General features: G+C 43.2%; 1 protein-coding gene across 5 annotated transcripts in view; it reads left to right on the top strand.

Moving 5' to 3' along the window:
- The window catches only part of CLIP1 (CAP-Gly domain containing linker protein 1), a 112167-nt gene that overhangs the window by 22429 nt on the left and 71293 nt on the right, over positions 1-18445 (top strand). For all 5 annotated transcript variants that reach the window (XM_031442605.2, XM_064481258.1, XM_031442602.2 and 2 more), the window contains exons 2-3: positions 8380-8578; positions 11377-11948. In XM_031442605.2, coding sequence (XP_031298465.1) covers positions 8494-8578; positions 11377-11948 — 657 coding nt within the window. In that variant the 5' untranslated portion in view covers positions 8380-8493. The remainder of the gene's footprint in view (positions 1-8379; positions 8579-11376; positions 11949-18445) is intronic.

Below are 18445 nucleotides of genomic sequence, written 5' to 3'. Positions count from 1 at the left end.
ATGTAATTGAGAAAATGAGCCTCTTATCAGTCGTTTTGCAGTGTTTCTCAAACTTTAGCATCAGAATTACCAGAAGGTCTTAAAATGCAGGTAGCTGGCCCCGCCACCAGCGTTTGATTTAGTAGGTCTGGGGAGGGGCCCACATAATTTGCATTTCTAGTAAGTTCCCAGGTACTGCTGCTGCTGCTGCTGCACTTTCTGAAAAGCACTGATTTTGAGTCCGTCTGATAATCTGCCTCAGAGAAACGTCTGCCTTGGGTATGCAAATGCCCCAGTGTTAATGCATCATTGTGTTCTTGCTGCTTCTCCTGCAACTGGTCTTCCCTAGATTGTAAGTTCAGGGCTTCTTATACACCCAGCCCCAGCACAGTGCTGTAACAATGGTAGTGCACTAGTGGATCCTGTGCTTGCCTGCTTGTCATTCAGACCTATAAATAGCTGCTTGAGAAGCACGCTTCTGGAAGCCCTCGTGAACTGGGACTTTTTGTGACTCAGAATGTAAAGCAAAAATGCATATAGCAGCAGTTCTCACGCTTTTTCTCAGGACCCCTTTATATTCTTAAAAAATTATTGAGGATTCCAAAGAGCTTTTGTTTATGTAGGTTTTTAGCTATTGGTTTTTACCATATTAGAAATTGAAACTGAAAATATTTTAAAATATTTATTAATTCACTGGAAATACTAACCCATTACATATTACATAAATCTTTAATGATGAGTAACTATTTTCTAAAGTAAAAAATTTAATGAGAAGATGGCACTGTTTTACATTTATGCAAATCTTTCTAAATGTCTGGCTTTCGCAGAAGACAGGCTTAATGGAAGACAGCTCCTGCCTTTAACCTGTAGTGGTGATACATTGTTTTGGTTGAAGTCCATGAAGAAAATTGGCCTCACACAGATTTATAGGAAGGGAAGAACATTTTTGTTACCAAACTCAGATTTGGCTTCTCGCTCCTTGAAAGCCAATACCCTAGAGACAGGTATTAGTTGGAAAGGAAAATTTACTTTATTCAGGAGGCTGGCAACGTGGGGAGATGGTGGACTTGTGTCCAGAAACCAACTCCGAAGATTCTGCTTGACCATGAAAGGTTTTAAAGGGAGAAGCGTTTGGGGAAGGAGTCAGTGTCTTTGTTACCTTCCACTGTGTACAGACTTCTTCCGAATGATCGAATGATCGGTGGTGAGGTAACAGGGTGGTATTCCGGGAATCTTGTGCTCAGCCTGAAGGTACCATCCTCCCCCTGGGTGGGGCCTTAGGTCCTGCGGAAGAACTCAGAGGTATTTTGTTACGTGAATTCCTTGCGGGGAAACAGGGACCTGCCTCACTATTGTTTCTTGACTGCTCCTCCTCTGTCTCTGCATTCGCTCCCTCCCCTGATTAGCAACTAGCAATTAGATGAGTTTGAATCATCCCTTTGGAACTCAGGGAAGGTCGAGGAGGCTGAATGAAGCCTTTTTCCTACAAACAAGAAAGGATACAGTACCCTACCCGGGAGGGCCCCCCAGGGTCCTTCTCTGTTTCATTTTCAGATAATTATGAATTTTCTTCTTTAATACCCCAAAACTTGATAGGTTGTAGTTTCTTAAAGGTGGAATCTCAGCCTGTAAGAATGAACAGTTTTTTTTTAAATAGACTTTATTCTTTTAGAAGTTTCAGGTTCATAGCAGAATTGAGTAGAAAACACAGAGTTTGCACATAGCCCTCCCCGCCCCCCACACATATACTTCCCTATGCTCAACATCCCTCATCAGTGTGGCATATTTGGTACAATCGATGAACCAACATGGACACACGATTATTGACCAAAGTCCATAGTTTACATTAGGGTTCGCTCTTGATGTACATTCTATGGGTTTTGACACATGCATAATGACACGTAGCCACTACTATAGTATCATACAGAATAATTTCATTGCCCTAAAAATCCCTTGTGTTCCTTCTATTCATTCCTCCCTCTCTCCCTCCCCCCAAACCCCTGGAAATCACGATCTTTTTATCGTTTCTGTAGCTGTGCCTTTTCCAGAATGTCATTTGGATGAAATCTTACAGTTTGTAGCCTTTTCAGATTAGCTTCTTTCATTTAGTAATATGTCTTTTAAGTTTCTTCAATGTCTTTCATGGCTTGATAAATCTTTTTTTTTTTTTTTTACTCTACATGTATTTTTAAATTTACATATATGCACTGTTCATTGTTTCTAAGAATGTTTAGAGCTTTAGCTTTTTAAACTTACATAGTTATCAAAGGACTAAAGCCAACCACAAAATAAGAATTAACTCAAAAAGATATACCCTATTAACAGCAACATTATTTATAATTGCCAAGATATGGAAGAATCCTAAGTGCACATCGATATTTTAATAGATAATGAAGATGCAGCATATACATATATATATGTAATGGAATACAACTCACCCATAAAGAAGGATATTTTGCCATTTGCGGCCCTTCATTATAAGAATGAACTTTTACTGTTACATAAAAATCCCTTATTCTAATTTGTGATTTGAATGAATCCTTTACCCATAAACGATTTTGTAACGGTATGCATTGTTGGTTGGAAGATACTGATTTACTGAGTTAAGAGATCTTCCAAATACTGGCACTTTCATTATACAGTATTAAAAAAATTACATTGTTTAATCAATCTCATCAGAAAAGTCTGCAGTATTGAGAAGCTCTCAAGCTCACAGGAAGGGTGTGTTTTCCAAAATTCTCTCTTGAAAGCTTAAATTTTGTCATTGTCAGCAAATAGTTGTTTTCCTTGAAGTGGCAGGCCGACATGGTTCGTTTTCAAGAAAACGTCTGCTGGATCCCAAGTCTAAGTGACCGTAGTTGTCAGTGATTCTTCCCGGGGGAAGTGGCGTTCCCTGCCCAGTGGCTCATCGTCAGTTGCAGGGGTGTTTCTCATCCAGCGGTGCTGGCGCCGTGCTGTGCTGGTGGGGGCGCTTCCCCTGCCCCTCCCCTCTTGTCACTCAGAGTATTAAAAACGCATGTATTCAGGGTTGAAATTTAATAAAAGTATTCATTTTTCTGTTTCATCATGTGCTCTGTCGCATTCTTATGCACAGGTGGTTTTTGTTGTTGTTTTCCTGCAAGCTCTGGTGGCAGAGAATCCCGAAGGGGTAGTCCAGCACGGGTCTGCTGCCCCGACGGAACACCTGCAGTTTGGTTTCCTCACTGCTGCTTGTTCGGTCAGTGCACGTGTCTGCGTGGCGGGGAAAGGCAAACAGTGTCTCAGCAATTTCGTGAAAATAGTTTTGGCTCTCTGGAAGGGTCTCTGGGTGCCCCTAAGCAGTGCACGGACCACACTTAGAGAACTGCTGTCTCATCCGCTCCTTTGTAAGCTCAGAAACTCATCTCTCATCCATTTACTCAGAGATCAGACCCTTGAATCATACAGACAAATCCAGAAATTGTAGTTTATAAACTATAACTTTGTGTATTTATAATGAGAGAAACTTCTTTTTAGTTTGACAATACATAATCACCTTTCTTCATTTTGGTTTATTTTCATGTTATAAAATAAATTATACATATGAAATGTGTGGGTGTGTGTATATTTACATAAGAATCTGCAGTTTTACGTGATCCCCAGGGGATTTGTGTGCACATAATGAATGATGGAGCGGATACCCATGCACACCCCACCCAGGTTAAGGAATTGACATTACTATGATGGTGACTGTCAACGTCGTTATCGCTGATGGTTACAGAACGTAGCATTATGTTTTGTTTGTTAAGTTTTAAGTTTGTCATGTTTAGATTGCTTTCTTCACAAGTCCACTTTTTCTTTTCTTTTCTTTTCTTTTTTTTTTTTTTTTTTAAAGTATACTACCTCTTAACTGCGATGTAGGACAGGTCATTTTATACTTGACCATTCGTGCCTGTGCTGCTGGGTTCATCTGCTCATTGAGCCTAATTCTTTACTCCTCCCAGGCTCTTTAACTCGGCCTTCTATGAGTCAAGTTTGTGATGATCAATCTTCTGTCTCTATCAGCAGCCTCTTCTCTGAACATTCTCTTTCCCTCCTTGCCTTGTCTAGAGCTTGACTGGCCCCTGAAGGCAGTTTCCCCTGCAGCCCTCTCAAGGGCCTTCCTCAGAGGTGACCGAGTTGTTTGATGCTGTAAACGGCTACTTCTGCGCCTTCAGAAACCCCAGCTCCTTTGAAGCTCTGCCACCTGGTACCTCTCCTGCGGCTGACATCCACCGACCTCAGCCTCTTGCCTTCATTCCTTTTAAATTCTGCTTCCTTCTTGCCATCAACGTCTCCCCCACTCCCTGTGTTTTAGACCCCGCACTCCTATCAGTAACCCCTTCAGTGCTCAGGCCTCTGTTCCATCCCCATCCCCCTGGTCAAAGCCTGCAAGTGTCTCGTTCTAACCTCCACCTCCTATCCATCAACCTCTTGCTTCTCAAAGGGGCGGGGGTGTCCTCAAAACGGCGGCACTGATGTCCCCTGGGGGTGTTAGAAAGCTGGAACTGAGGCCCCAGCCCAGACCAGAACTGCAGCGTAACAAGATCTCAGGGGGATTTGTGAGCACATTTGAGTATCCAGTGTCTTCATTTTAACAATCCTTCGTCCTATTTGAGAACTCTCACCCAGTTTTTCATTCTGAGAGGCCTCCCCAGCCCCCCCCCACCCAGTCTCCACTTCCCTTTTTACCTTTCTCGGATTCCCTATGCCATTATAATCACTACTGTAAAACACTCCTTTGAAATCGCCATCACCTCCCTTGCTTTTCCCTTCTATTTTAATTTCACTGGCAAGAGTTTGATTGTAGTTGAACTTAGCTATCTACCTTCCTTGTATCTGTGCCTGAGCAGAAGCTTGTTATTAGAGGAAAACTAACGGGAGACTGGTTTCGCTTTAAAAATTCATGACCACCACTCTCATGTATTCTTTGTGCTGCTTGGCATTCCTGCTCCATTTCCCTAGTAAGTCCTCTTTCTCTGCTCAATGGCAAACATTTTTGTGTTGAACACTCCCTGAGCCTCCCAGAGGTCTCTCCTTTCCTGCTTACCCCACTGGCCGATGAGAAAATGGAAGAGTACCGTTTATATAGTCGTTTCTCAGGAAATATTTGTTGAATGAATAGATGACCATCTTGTGGGAAGATTTCCTTCAGAGAGTGACTCTATTAGGCAAAGTACTAGGTCCCCAAAGTGCCACCAGTTCCTTATTTGAGTGACATTGGGAAGGTCACAACCTCTCAGACCTTCATTCTCTTTGTCCATGAATGAGCATAAGGTAATTGTTCACCTGCCTTCACAATTGTTTTGAGACACAAATAAGGCAATTTTATATTTGCTTTGTGCACTCTTCGTGCTGTACATATGTCGGTTATTTTAGTAATACGAGTCCTGATGTGTTTAATCTTTCAGTCTCCTCAGTTTGAAAGTTCGAATAGGGAAAGAACTTGGGCTCTGGAAGCACACTTGTGCTTACAACTCTGCTTCTTTGGCGAATGACTCTGGGCATCAGTCAGGTCATTAACAAATGAGGAGAAAACGTGTTAATTTCTGAGGTGTTCCTTCATTAAAGAACAAATAGTTATAGAGGCTAATCCGTAGTATTACTGTGAGGCTCAACTGAGATAATAAGGATAACAATTATTTCTAAATTACAATATTCTGATATTATGGTCCTCACATGTTGGGAGGGTGAGGGTGTCTCCTTTTAGGTCCCAAACTCTTGATTCAGTGAGCATAAGCATCAAAATTACAAATATTTTCAGTGTGTTAGTGAGGCAAGAACATCTTTTTTTTCCTTTCGCATGTGTTTTGGAATTGATTAGTTTCAACATGACATTCACTGACCTTGAAACATTATGCAGAGCCATTGCTTCTGGGTCATTACATCTTGTGGGTACCGTGACCAAGACTTTGATCTTTTGTTTCTCAGTGAATTGATTTTTTTTTTTAAAGCAAGCCTGACGTGGCATTCATTAGTAATGCATGAAGACGAAAGTCAAATTGAAAAACCAGCATTGGTGATGTTGCTCCTAATTCTCTTATTGAGACAGGCAGAATTTTTCTCCTTCAGTGAATCTTGGTCACAGTTCCCTGCTTTGGGATTCAAGTAATTCTGATGGACTGAGAGCCAGAGGCATGAGGATTAGACAACCGAAGACTTAAGACTTTGAGTTTATGTCTGTTCGTAGGTTCCTGACAGCCACATGCCTCTGTTTCTTAGGCCGAGGCTTTCAGGTGGCCAGCTTTTTGTGCGTTTAGGATTACTGAGCTGCAAAGTTTGAAACTGGTTGAGGCTGCCCTAGTCACTTACAATGGCAGCGTTCAGAATTTCTCCTTAAGGAGGATGCTTGACCTGAGTCTGAGAATTCACTGTTTTGCCTGAGTGAAGTATTTTAAGGAGTACTTCATCCTTTCTTCCTGCCACCACCATGGTTTCTCCAGGACCGCTGTGCCTCCTCCGTCTGTTCCGTCCTTACCTTCCTGACCCGTGTCACTTTGTGATGCTGGGCCAGGGTGAAGAGTAGGCAAGACATATCTGGGCCCCTCGGTAATCTCTGCACTTAGATTATCCCCACGCTCCTCAAATATTTTTGGACATGTAAATAGTCTAGAGGAGACGTCCATCTTTCTAAGGCTGCGTGTGCCTTACGGACCGTGGATGGGGAGGGTCGGGCAGTAGAGCAAGTGGTTTCAGGTCCGCCTCTGAGTCAGAACCACCTGACCTGGCACACAGACTCCCACGCCCACGGCGGCATCCTGGGAGTCTGTGTTTTCCTCCTTTTGCATGTGTTTTGGAGTTGACATGCGATGGCAGTGGTGGTGATGGTAAAGAGCCCGGGAATTCTGTGTTAGTCGTCCGACGGGCAGCCACTGTCTTCAAGTACACAGCAGTTCTCTGTCTGTTAATCCCAGTCTTCCCCCAAACCACAGAATTTACTTTTGACTTTAAAAAAAAAATACTTTGTGCCATCTTGGACCCTCTTGAGAACGATGGGGAGTCTGCAGAGTGAGCCTGTACTGTCTTGATCTGATTTCCGTTCGGTCTGATTATCTTTGAATAGAAAAACTTACACGGCTGTGTTAGTTTGCTGGGGCTGCCGTAACAAATTACGACAAACCGGGTGGCTGAAAACAACAGAAATGTGTTCTCTCACAGATCTGGAGGCCAGAAGTCCAAAATCTTGGTGTCAGCAGGGCTGGCTCCTTCTGGATCTCTGAGGGAGAGTCCGTCTCGTGCTTCTCCCTTAGCTTCTGGTGGCTGCTGGCCGTCCTGGGCTCGTAGCCACACCACAGCCCTCTCTGCCTCCATCTTCACAGGCCTTCTCCTCTGTGCTCTCCTCTTCTAATGAGGACACTTGTCCTCAGATTTAGGGCCCACACAAGTAATCCAGGATGAGCTCATCTCAAGATCCTTAATTGAATTACACCTGTAAAGACGCTTTCCAAATAAGGTCGCATTCACAGGTTCCAGATGGACGTATCTTTTGGGGCAGCCACCGTTCAGCCTGCTGCAGGGGCCGCAGCAAGCTCCTCTGTCAACCCTGGCCGAATTGTTTACTGATGCTTGGCGTTGCTCATGAGAGAGGCAGTGAGAGGGCGAGGTCTGCGCTTTCTCCTACAAGCTTGACTCGCAGGAAAAAAAGCAAAATGCAGTCATTTGAGAGTCAATAAATAGCATCATTTTTCTCTTTGAATTTTTTTCTTTTGAGTATTACGTCTGGAAATATTTTCCCGTATTCCAAAGTCCCTCCTCTCTTACAGAGCATATGACAAGATGCTGTTTTGCCTGAGCCCAAAAGCTGTAGATTCATACTTGATCTTGAGTAAGTCAGAAATGTGTTACGTTTCTGTAGACAGAACAAAGATAATTTTTCTTTAGTGCTTTGCAGATACGGCTTTTTCTCACAGAGTTTGGTTTGAACCTTTCTTTAGCATTTTTGTGGTTTTGTATTGATGTATAATTCTGTGGATTAAAAAGTATATACAGTTAATATAGACTTATGGTCATGAAACTTAAACGACATAGAAACGAATGAAGTGAAAACGGAAAGCTCCCTTCTTCTCCCCCCATTAAGTTTGGTGCACATTTTCCTCAATCCTCTTCTGTGGCGTGTGTGGTTTTTAGGCAGTGTACCGAGCTGGTATTATTAGATGCTATAAAGAAAAGTGAATATATCGCTAGCCCCAGCTACTTGTCTTTAGGATAGTAAATTGCTTTTAAATTCATTTCAGTTGCGTCCTCATGCTTTGAATATCTGGAGTTTTCTGGGTTCATTGTGGAGATGGTTTTGTTAGCACACATCAGGAGAGGTTTAGGCTGTGAAGGCCACTTTCATAATAACTGTTTCTACTTTCTTTCTCCTATAGATTCTAAACTCTTTTTATGTTCTTCTCTTTGCAGATTCTACCCAGAGACTGATTTCACTGTAGAAGCACCTACAGTGGTATCAATGCTTGGGGAAAGATAGTGGCAATAGGCAGAGGAGAAAGCTCTCAGGAGAAACAAGTCAGGACCATGAGTATGCTGAAGCCAAGCGGGCTTAAGGCCCCTACCAAGATCCTTAAGCCTGGGAGCACAGCCTTGAAGACACCTGCTGCTGGTAACGCTTTTACGTTTTTCCTTAATAGCAAGTAAATTACAATCCTATGTGAGGACTTCTATTTGAAAATACTAAAAAGACAGTCTTCTAAAACTTCATATTGTTGAAAATAGTTGAGAAAGTGTCAATGTAAAAGGCAGAATTTTATTTCTAGAAGTCTTCATCAATGAAGAGTTCACTTTTTTTGTAGTTTCTCTTAATTTAACTTCACTGATACAGTGTAAGGTGCTGAACTAGTTGTCAAGTAAAGTTAACTTCAGTAGTTGATCCTTAAACAGTGTTAAAGTGTTTCTTCAGTTTTTCTCCCCATGTGTCTTCCTGAACTCACCGGGACCTTTCTCCTTGGGGTTTAGGGATATGTAGAGGAAACAAAGATGAGTCTGGCTTAAAAGATACGATGACAATCAATGACCTGAAATTGGCCATTGTCATCAAGGGAGCAGGCAGTGCAGAAGCTCAGGTCCAGCTCACGAGGGCACCTTCCCCATTTTACAGATGAACCCATGCTTTGCATTGTCTCTCACAACCTGTTCCTCACCTGTTCTCCATCTCCTCCTCGACCATTTCAGTTTACATCCCATAATGATCACCTAAAGTCTTTAGTAACAGAGGCAGCAGAGAGGGCATCTGATGCTTGCTTTTATCATCTTTTTAAAGTGATTTATATACTATTAGATTGTCTTCTGTTATCAGCCATTGCAGATGGGTGCCCCCCATAATCTGTTAAGTCCAACATTGTTTCTTCAAGTTCCAGTGAAGGAGGACATTCATCGGTCTTCCCTGGGGGAAAGGATCCTTCTATTTGGTTTTCTTCCACTGCTGGATTCCATCCACACACCTGGAAAGTTGCTTGGCGTGTAACGAGAGCTCAGTAAATATTTGTTGACTGATTGGAGAGGCCAAGTTATTTACATTTTATGTATCAGTATAAAACCTGGTTTTTATCACAGAGGCCATAAAACATCTTAAATGAGAGGAAAGCTTTACTGATAAAGCAGAAGATTGTGAGGAAATGGATTTGTTTTGGGGCTATTTAGCTTTGGGGAGATCAGTCAAAATTGGCATCCCCTCTTCTGCTTCTCCTCAAAATCCTTCCTCATTTTAAGACTCCTTCAAATGCCAACCCTTCTTTAAAGCCTTCTGCTGTTGTACCCCTATTTTAGAATTGTCTTTTTCTCTTTTAGCATTTTTCATGCACACTTTTGGGCACAGAAAGTCCTTGAGTATAAGGATCATGAGGAATTCAACTTGGTCTCCCCAATGTTACTTGACACATGTTAGGGTTTTTTTTAATTAAGATTAAACCATTTTATTAATACCTAAATTTGTATGCTGAAAGGGAAGTAATTGGCAAGGAATTCAAGACACTTTTATGAAGATTGTTTTTCAGAAATTCACACTTGGAGCACTCCGTAGAGCAATTGTTGATGTACAAAGCTAGAACTGACTAAAACACTGGCCCCTGTCTTTGGCAGATTATTATTTGTTCTATCTGATGGCATCTACTCTCCTCTTAAAAAAAAAAAAAAAAAGGGAAGAGAAAGAAACCGTCCACAAATGGAAACTCCACAACCTCCCTTTTTGTATAGGGTAAAGAGATGATTAGCACCCACTGTAGGCCAGCCAGGCCACTCTGCTCCCCAGTGTTTGCAGGGTTCACTCCTGTCGATCAGGCCTCAGATCAGATGTCACCTCCTCCAGGAGGCCTTCCCTGACTGCACTGCTCAAAGGCACTGTCTCCTCCACAGCACTTAGACCACCTGAAGTTACTGGGTGTCTCTTGACTGTCTGCCTCTCCACTTCTAGACTCTGAGCTCTGTGAAGGCACAGAGTATTGTCTTGCTCTGTTGCCAGTGAAGAACAATGCTTGGGACTAGTCCTAGAGTGGTAGGAACTCAAAAAAAGATGTGTAGCATGAATAAGAACATTATTTCATTTAATCCTCATTTAAAAAAAAAACCCTCAAGACAGATACTACCACTTCCCCTTTTACAGATGAAAAAACTGAACTCAGGTCATGTAACATCCTGAGATCACGACATGCCCGGTAAATGGCAGACTGACTAAGAATGTGGCCTCTCTTTGCCAGTTCACACTATTTAATAAACGCTTGCCATGTGACTGCATGAGTGCATTTCCAGCGTAAATACAACATTTTTGGCAAAATTTAACTCTGTCTTTACTGTAGGGTAGAGATCGTCTTGCCTTGATGTACAGGGAGTCAGGCCAGGTGCACTCTTTCCTTCCTTTGCTGTGATTTCCATCTCTGCTAGCAAAGGAATAGGCTTGGAATAATGATGGTAGGGGCTGTGGCACTGACTCCCCTTCTGCATCGAGAGATCCCCTCCTATGAAGGTCTGTGGCCAGATGGGCCTGGTCTTGTCAGCTGTAACTGACCACTCACTCAAATGGGGGAATTGAGCCTGTCTCAGGGGGTCTGAATGGGTGTGCAGGGTCGGGGTTAAGAATGAAATCAGACCTATGTTATGAATTCTGGGAAGAGGACTACTTTTTTTTTTTCTTGTTTTGACTTTCTAGTCTTAACTACAAATAGGGATTAAGTCTTATCAACTCACTGAATTTTGGCAGCACTGAAAATGGTAGTGATGGATCAGTACTTGCCTCCTTGCTAACAAAAAAAAAAACAGAGAAAAGAAAGAGATAAACAGCACCTCTTGAAGTGTTGTGGCCACTTCTGTTGCTTTCGGCCTTTTAATCTAGTTTATCTGACTTTAACTTAGGGGTTGTCTGCTTAAATATGAAACTGAATCTTTCCTGATCCTTTCTTCCGTTTTCAGTTGCAGCTCCAGTAGAAAAGACAATATCTGGTGAAAAAGCATCGAGCACTCCATCCTCTGAGACACAGGAGGAGTTTGTGGATGACTTCCGAGTTGGGGAGCGAGTTTGGGTGAATGGGAATAAGCCTGGATTTATCCAGTTTCTAGGAGAAACCCAGTTTGCACCAGGCCAGTGGGCCGGGATTGTTCTCGATGAACCCATAGGCAAGAATGACGGTTCGGTGGCAGGAGTTCGGTATTTCCAGTGTGAGCCTTTAAAGGGCATCTTCACCCGACCGTCGAAGCTGACGAGGAAGGTGCAGGCAGAAGATGAAGCTAACGGCCTTCAGACGACCCACGCGTCCAGGGCGGCTTCGCCTCTGTCCACGTCCGCGGCCAGCATGGTGTCCTCCTCCCCAGTCCCCGCCTCAAACGTTCCCCATAAATCGTCCCAGCCCCCGGCCAAGGAACCTTCAGCTGCATCTCAGATCAGCAACCTTACAAAAACTGCCAGTGAATCCATCTCCAACCTCTCCGAGGCCGGCTCAATCAAGAAAGGGGAAAGAGAGCTCAAAATTGGAGACCGAGTGTTGGTGAGTTCACAGACCTTCCGAGGTCGTTGTGTTGAGCTGAGAGATGACCACTGGAGTGGGTGGAAACACACACACACACACACACACACACACACACACGCTGGCTGAGGATCTGTTCTGTGGGGATGACTGCTCACCTACAAAGTAATCAGCTTTTCTGTTTCTGTTTATGTATAAACACGCAACAGATTAGAAACTGGCTTTGTAGTTTGCGCGTAGTAAAAGTGTAGGTTTGCAATGATCAACTCTAGTTTTAGCTTCCAGTTTAGCCAAAAGAATATTGAGATTTTAGCTTGTAAAGATTAAGGTAGCTTTACTTGACGAAACAAGCTCAGAGGTGGACTTGGATTCTTTTTTTTTTTTTTAAGATTTTTTTTTTTCTTTCTGGTTTTTAATTTTTGCTCTAAGGGTAGTGAGTGTGTAGATATGAGATCCTGTTTCCTTAAGTGTCTTGGAGAACTCAGACATCACGGAATGTTACTTCAGAATTTCTGTGCCTTTTAAATGATAGGTTTAGGTCTCGGAAAAGGAAGGAAATGTACAGTAGGTTCTGTTTCACTAATAAGCAGGAAACGCAGTGTATAAGGTCACAGGCTGTGCATTCTAGAACCCCTGACTTTACGACCCAGCAATTGTTATTCTTTGTTTGTTTGTTTGTTTTAAATGAGAGGCAGTGTAGCAGCGCTAAAAACACAGGCTGAGTCCAGCCTTGCCTTTGTGACCTCAGCAAGTTATTTAACTTCTTTGTTTTCTCATGTGAAAATGAGGCTGAATCATAGCACTAACCTCACAGCACTGTCATGAGGATTAAACGAGGGGATACATATAAAAGTCTGAGCAGTGCCTGGTACCCAGTCAACACGCAAGAAATGGTAGTGATGTTCCTCGCTGATGAAAATTTAAAGCTTCACTATTCCACTTTTTCAACACTTTAGTCACTCCAGTTCAAGGCATGTGGCTTGTCTGAGGTCTCTGACCCTGTGCCCTTTCGGTTACCTTTCTGAGTTCAACAGCCGTCAAATTCCATCGGGCCCGGAGGCTCCCATTAATGCCGTAGGGAGAGAAGAATGGCCGCCACCCTCAAGAGTGCGCTGTGCCCCTCCTGTCATGTTTCAAAGGTGTGATGGGGTGGCCCCCCCCGGAACTGATGAGGAAACAGGCTCTAAGAAGTACAGTCACTTGCCCAGGGTCTTGCCCAGCCTGAAGGGTGGTAAACCTGCCGTTGAAGTTTGGGGATTTTTACTCCAGAACCTGTTATGTAGAGTTGATGATTGATAGTATAATTTAAAAATTGGAAGTATTTGTGATTGTGTTAGTCTTATAGACAAGGAAACTTAAGCCCAGAGAAAGGAAGTGACGACGTTGAGTCACATGTGTGTCCAAGGCAGGTATTAGGTTTAGAATCCAGGACTTCTGCCTCCCCGTCCTGTAGCGTCGCGAATCCAGGAGCCCCTGCACGCCTGTGGGAGGCCTTTAATACCTTCAGGGGGTTCCTTCTGGATCTCTTGGTTTCAAGGTCAGCAGGTTCCTTCTTCCAGTTATGGTAATCATGAGTTTCAGAGGTCGATGCTTCCGAACGTCGAACGTTCTTAAAACAGCATTTCAGGGCTAAGCAGCTCAGCCTGTAACTCGACTCTCTAGACCTCACTCGCTGCACCAGTTCTGAATTTGGCACGGCTGCAGTGAAGGTTTTTTGATGCTATTTTCCCCCTTTGTACTTTATAGATGGTGCTGCCATGAATGCCCTTTAACATTTGTGTGTGTGTATCTCTTACTGCCCTAGGATCAGTTTATAGAGATGGAATTACTAGGTCAAAGGGCATAGGCACTTTTAGGCTCCTGGTACATACTTATCTAGTAAGCTTTGGTTAAATCAGAAGCCCGTTACCTCGGCGCAGGACTGCTTTGCAGACTACGCTGCAGGGTATGTGCAACGCCATTCTGAGTGCTTAGCTGTAAATGAAATGGGAAAGCGCGTGGCGAGCTTTCAAAGCAAGTTTGCCTTCCCACCAGCCAAAGCTGATTAAAATACTGGTCACGTCAGTCAAGTCTTATGCTGCTTGGCTGATAAAACAGACAAGATCAGGATGGTTTAGCTCACAACAAAATGCTTCCATGAGGACGTAATGATTGAAGTAGACCTGAAGGAGACTAGGAATTGGTCAGGCAGAAGGGATGGCCGTGGCAGGAGGGAACATTCTAGCAGAGGGATTGGCAGGCTCCTCAGATGGGAGGGAGTTGGCACGTTTGTGGAAGAGGCCCATGTCCTTCCCCGGGACCCCCATGCAGGAGCTTCCCCATGCAGGGTGCATTTCGTCACTGATCCCCCCTCTCTACTATGTCTGTATTATGGGGGTGGGAAATGAGACTCGTTGCCAGGTGGCGTCCGCAGGGACTGGTGTCAGAGGGCCTGTAAGGGTAGGGTATGTGAAGGATTTTGACCTTAAGAGCAGCAAGAGTGGTAAGTGGTGTGGTTAGATTTGTAGTTTGGACAAGATGACTCCGGCTGCTTTGTAAAGGATGGACTGAGGTGGTGGAGAGTGGATTTGGGCTGGTCACTCTTGGAAGAAGTTGAATGTCGAAGGAGAGTAGAGATGTCAGGCTGATGCCGGAGGAGTGCTGGATCCAGGGAAGGTGTATTTACAAAGACGGTGGAGTCCACTGTGTTTATATTCTGACTAATGTGATCCAGACCAGAGGAACAGGTGGCAGACACAGTAGAGAGGGGGGATCAGTGGTGAAATGCACCCTGAGTACACACAGGGATGGCTTTGCCTTTGATTGAGACATAGGGCGAGACTTCCTCCCTTTTCATAGGAAGGAAGCAGCAGATTCTGCAGATGCAGATTGGGTTTTTGAGGTTTGAATGGCATATTTGTAGGAAAATTTTAATGACATGTTCAAAACTAGTGTACTTGGGAAAGAATTTGTAGCTGTAAGTCTTAAGTCATGAGTGTGTTATTGGAGGCAGTAAAATCATTTACTGCCTTTGGTTAGTATTTCTAGGAGAAATTAAAGGAGTACCTTAGAGTTACAGTATTTTAGAGCTGGAAAGGCTCTTTTGAGATCACCAAGTGCCTCTTTTTGCTTAGAGTGCTGAAGCCCAGAGAAGAAGTGTGACTTGCTTCAGGTGGCATGTGATGTATGTGCACACATACCCCATGGCCTCTTACTCCCAGTTCCTGTGTTTCTTCTACTTTATCATGCTGCCTTGTTTAATAGAGATCTTTGATTTAGAAATGTAAAACATTTTGACTTCCAAATTAGTGTCTTAAGGAAATTAGATTTAGAAATTGAAACTGACCTCGAATTTTCCTAATTAAATGAAATTCTGCTGGCAACTTAAATGTACATGGATGGATGAATTTATCAAGACGATGAAGGTGTGTGTGTGTGTGTACATGTGTACACACATACATACATATATATACATATACACAATGGAGTATTACTCAGCCATAAAAAGAATGAAATCTTGCCGTGAGTGACAACATCGATGGACCTAGAGGGCATTATGTTAAGTGAAGTAAGTCTAACAGAGAAATACTGTATGATTTCACTTGTATTATGTGGAATCTAAAAAATAAAAACAAATGAACAAACATGATGAAACAAACAAGACTCATTCATAGATACAGAGAACAAACTGGTGGTTGCCAGGGGAGAGGGGAGGGTGGGCGGGCGAGGCACGAAGGAGGCACAAGCCTCCCTGCTCCTGGGCCCCAGTGCGGTAAGTGAGCTCTGTCCCTGAGGGCCAGGCAGAGTTGCTGATAACAGACCCACCTGCCTCCTTCCCGTCTCTCTCTGGCATCTCTGTTCCCATTTGTCCTCATGAATATTCCATGGATCCTGATGGATGAAGATTGCTTTTGTCGGTCCTCTGGGACGGGCTGCTTTGGGTTGATGCCGTGGTTCACCTGGCTCGCAGAGACTTACCTCTTTCCAGCCTGGACATCCCTGGGGGAACTAATTACACCGAGTGTTTCTGAGATGATCTTGCTGCATTTTTGGGAGTATTCGCTATTTCGAGGATGTGATGTCAGACTCTTAAGGAACTTGACTGACTTCCAGCTGTTCTGTTTCAGCATGGTTGTGTCCGCGTCTGGGACTCTGTGTTCGGTGCCTCTAATTCTTAGCTTATGACCACATGTGGGAAGGAAGCTACTTACTAGCCTTTTGTTTTTAAAGTAACAAGCTTTCTCTTTCTCTGAGCTGCTCCCAGGACTCTTAAACTAAGAATCTTATGGCATAAATCTGTAGGTCTTTTGAATACTGTGAAAGGGAAAAATATCTTTCCGAGATTTAAAAAAAAAAATAAGTTATTTTGCTTGTGTTTGAGTCTTAAATAACTACAGTTCATTCAGTATGTACTTTTTTATGTCTTTCTTCATTTGTTCAACATTGTTTGTGAGATTTATCTATAATGAGTAGACTTAAAACACACAGTGGGGTCATATTATACATCATTTTACAGTATATTTTGGTAGATTTGGGGCATTTCTATGCTAGTAAATATAACTCTTCATTTAAAATAATAAGCATGCTTTTACTATCACACTGTTTGGGGTACCTGGTTTAATCTTAGGTCCTTGGGTTGCTCCCCCTTTTCCCCCAAAAAATGAAATTTGAGAGTCAAAGAATATATAAATATTTAAAATTGTAATATTGCCAAAGTGTAGTCCAAAAAGCCTCTATTGTTTTATGTTCCCACAAAGAGTGTACAAGTATACCCTTTGTAATAATTTGCTTCCTTCTATTTTTCTGAGTCTTCTTATCAGTGACTTATAACCCCCAAATCTATGAGTCTGGCCGTGACCTCCATTGGGCGTTTGTTTGTCATCTACCTAGGGGGTTCTGGGGCTCCTTTGGGGTGGAGGTTTGTGCTCTGCTGAAGCTGTTCTTTGCACGGTGGCCTCTCTGTCCCTTGATTGCTGATAGAGTTGTTGTTCATAGAAGGATCTTATTTTGTATGATCCAAAGTTGAGAAGGCTCCACATGTTCACATTATGTTAACAACTCTTTTCTGGACAGCTTGGCTGAAATGTTGAGATCTTTTTCAGCACCATAGTCTTTACTTAGCCTAATTCCTTTGCAATGAGGATTACTGCAGATTTGAATTCTTTTTTCTTTTTTCTTAATTTAAAAAAAAAAATTTTTTTTATTGAAGGACAGTTAATTACAGTGTGTCTATCTCTGGTGTACAGCACAATATCCCAGTCTTGAGGAATTATTTTTTTCTGATTTTAGTTTTGCTTTTTTTCATTTTCAATTTCCAGAAGCCTTAAATCTTACCGAGGATAGCCCTGTGGGATTGTCTCAGAGGGAAATGCAGAGACACACTGCAGATGAGCCGCTGGCTGCGGCAGCTTCCTCTTATCCGTGCCCAGCAGGGTTTAGTGGAGTCACATCTTAGCAGTTCCCAGCGCTCCTCCTCCTGCCCTTGCTTTCAGCTGTGAGCGGGTAGGATACGAGTGCTTATTACCCACCTCACTTCTGAGGCTTGGGAGTGTATAAGCTCATCCGCCCGTGGGAGTGCCCGTCTTTGGTTTTACTCCCCATCCTCCTCGCTCCAGCCCCCTCGTCCTGAGCGGCCTTGATGTAGGTAGGCCGTCATCCTCTGCACCTGGACCTGCAGACTGCCGCCATGTGCTAGCCTGGTCTCTCCTCAGTTCTGCTCTTCACACAGTCAGAGTGATGCGCTGAAAGCTGTTCCCCTGCATGGTGGTGTCCTGTCTGCCTACACCAGTGCTCTTTTCACAGTCTTGAAAGTTTTCTACAGGGCTCAGTACCTGGACTTGGCTGATCACCATGAAATTAGGTTCTTTTTGCAAACCTAAGCCAGTGTCTTAACACCAAAGACATCAAAGCTGGTATCTGTGCCTTGAGAACTTTGACTAGGCCCTGGGGCTTGGGGGTTTCTGGATTGAGAAGGCAGTTTACCCTGCCAAGCTCTGGGACTTAGAGGAGAGTCTGACCACTGCCCAGGCCTGCGTCTAGTGTTTAAATGCCTGTTGCTAGACCACATCTTCCAACATCTAATACTGCTTTTGTGAATTCTTGAAGCATAATTACAAAAATATCTTGAGCCTGAGACTCTTTGTAACTTATGAAACATGTAGATTAGAAAAGTAGACTTTGCTAATATCATTTTGGTCAAGTGGGATATTTTTTAATCTTAGTGCTGTATCATAATGTGATTGGCAGTTCAATAGTCTACACTTCCATCAACCTCAGGGCTAGTAGGGGTTCATTTTGGGGGAGGTGTCGGTTAAATGTTTAAACAGTTACAAGTAGATTTTTTTAAAGTGAAATATTTGGGGGTGGTATAGCTCAGTGGTAGAGCACATGCTTAGCATGCATGAGGCCCTGGGTTCAATCCCCAGTACTTTCATTAAAAAAATTTTTTTTGAAGAAAAAAAGTGAACTATTTGTAGAAGTACATTTGCCTAAACTGCCTATTTTGAAAATCATAACCATGGAATACACTGAGTTTTGTT

Source organism: Camelus dromedarius, chromosome 31, assembly GCF_036321535.1.
Source record: "Camelus dromedarius isolate mCamDro1 chromosome 31, mCamDro1.pat, whole genome shotgun sequence".
In the NCBI taxonomy this organism is placed as follows: domain Eukaryota; kingdom Metazoa; phylum Chordata; class Mammalia; order Artiodactyla; family Camelidae; genus Camelus; species Camelus dromedarius.
The sequence above is the reverse complement of the archived record's forward strand: the minus strand, read 5'-3'. Positions and strand labels throughout refer to the sequence as shown.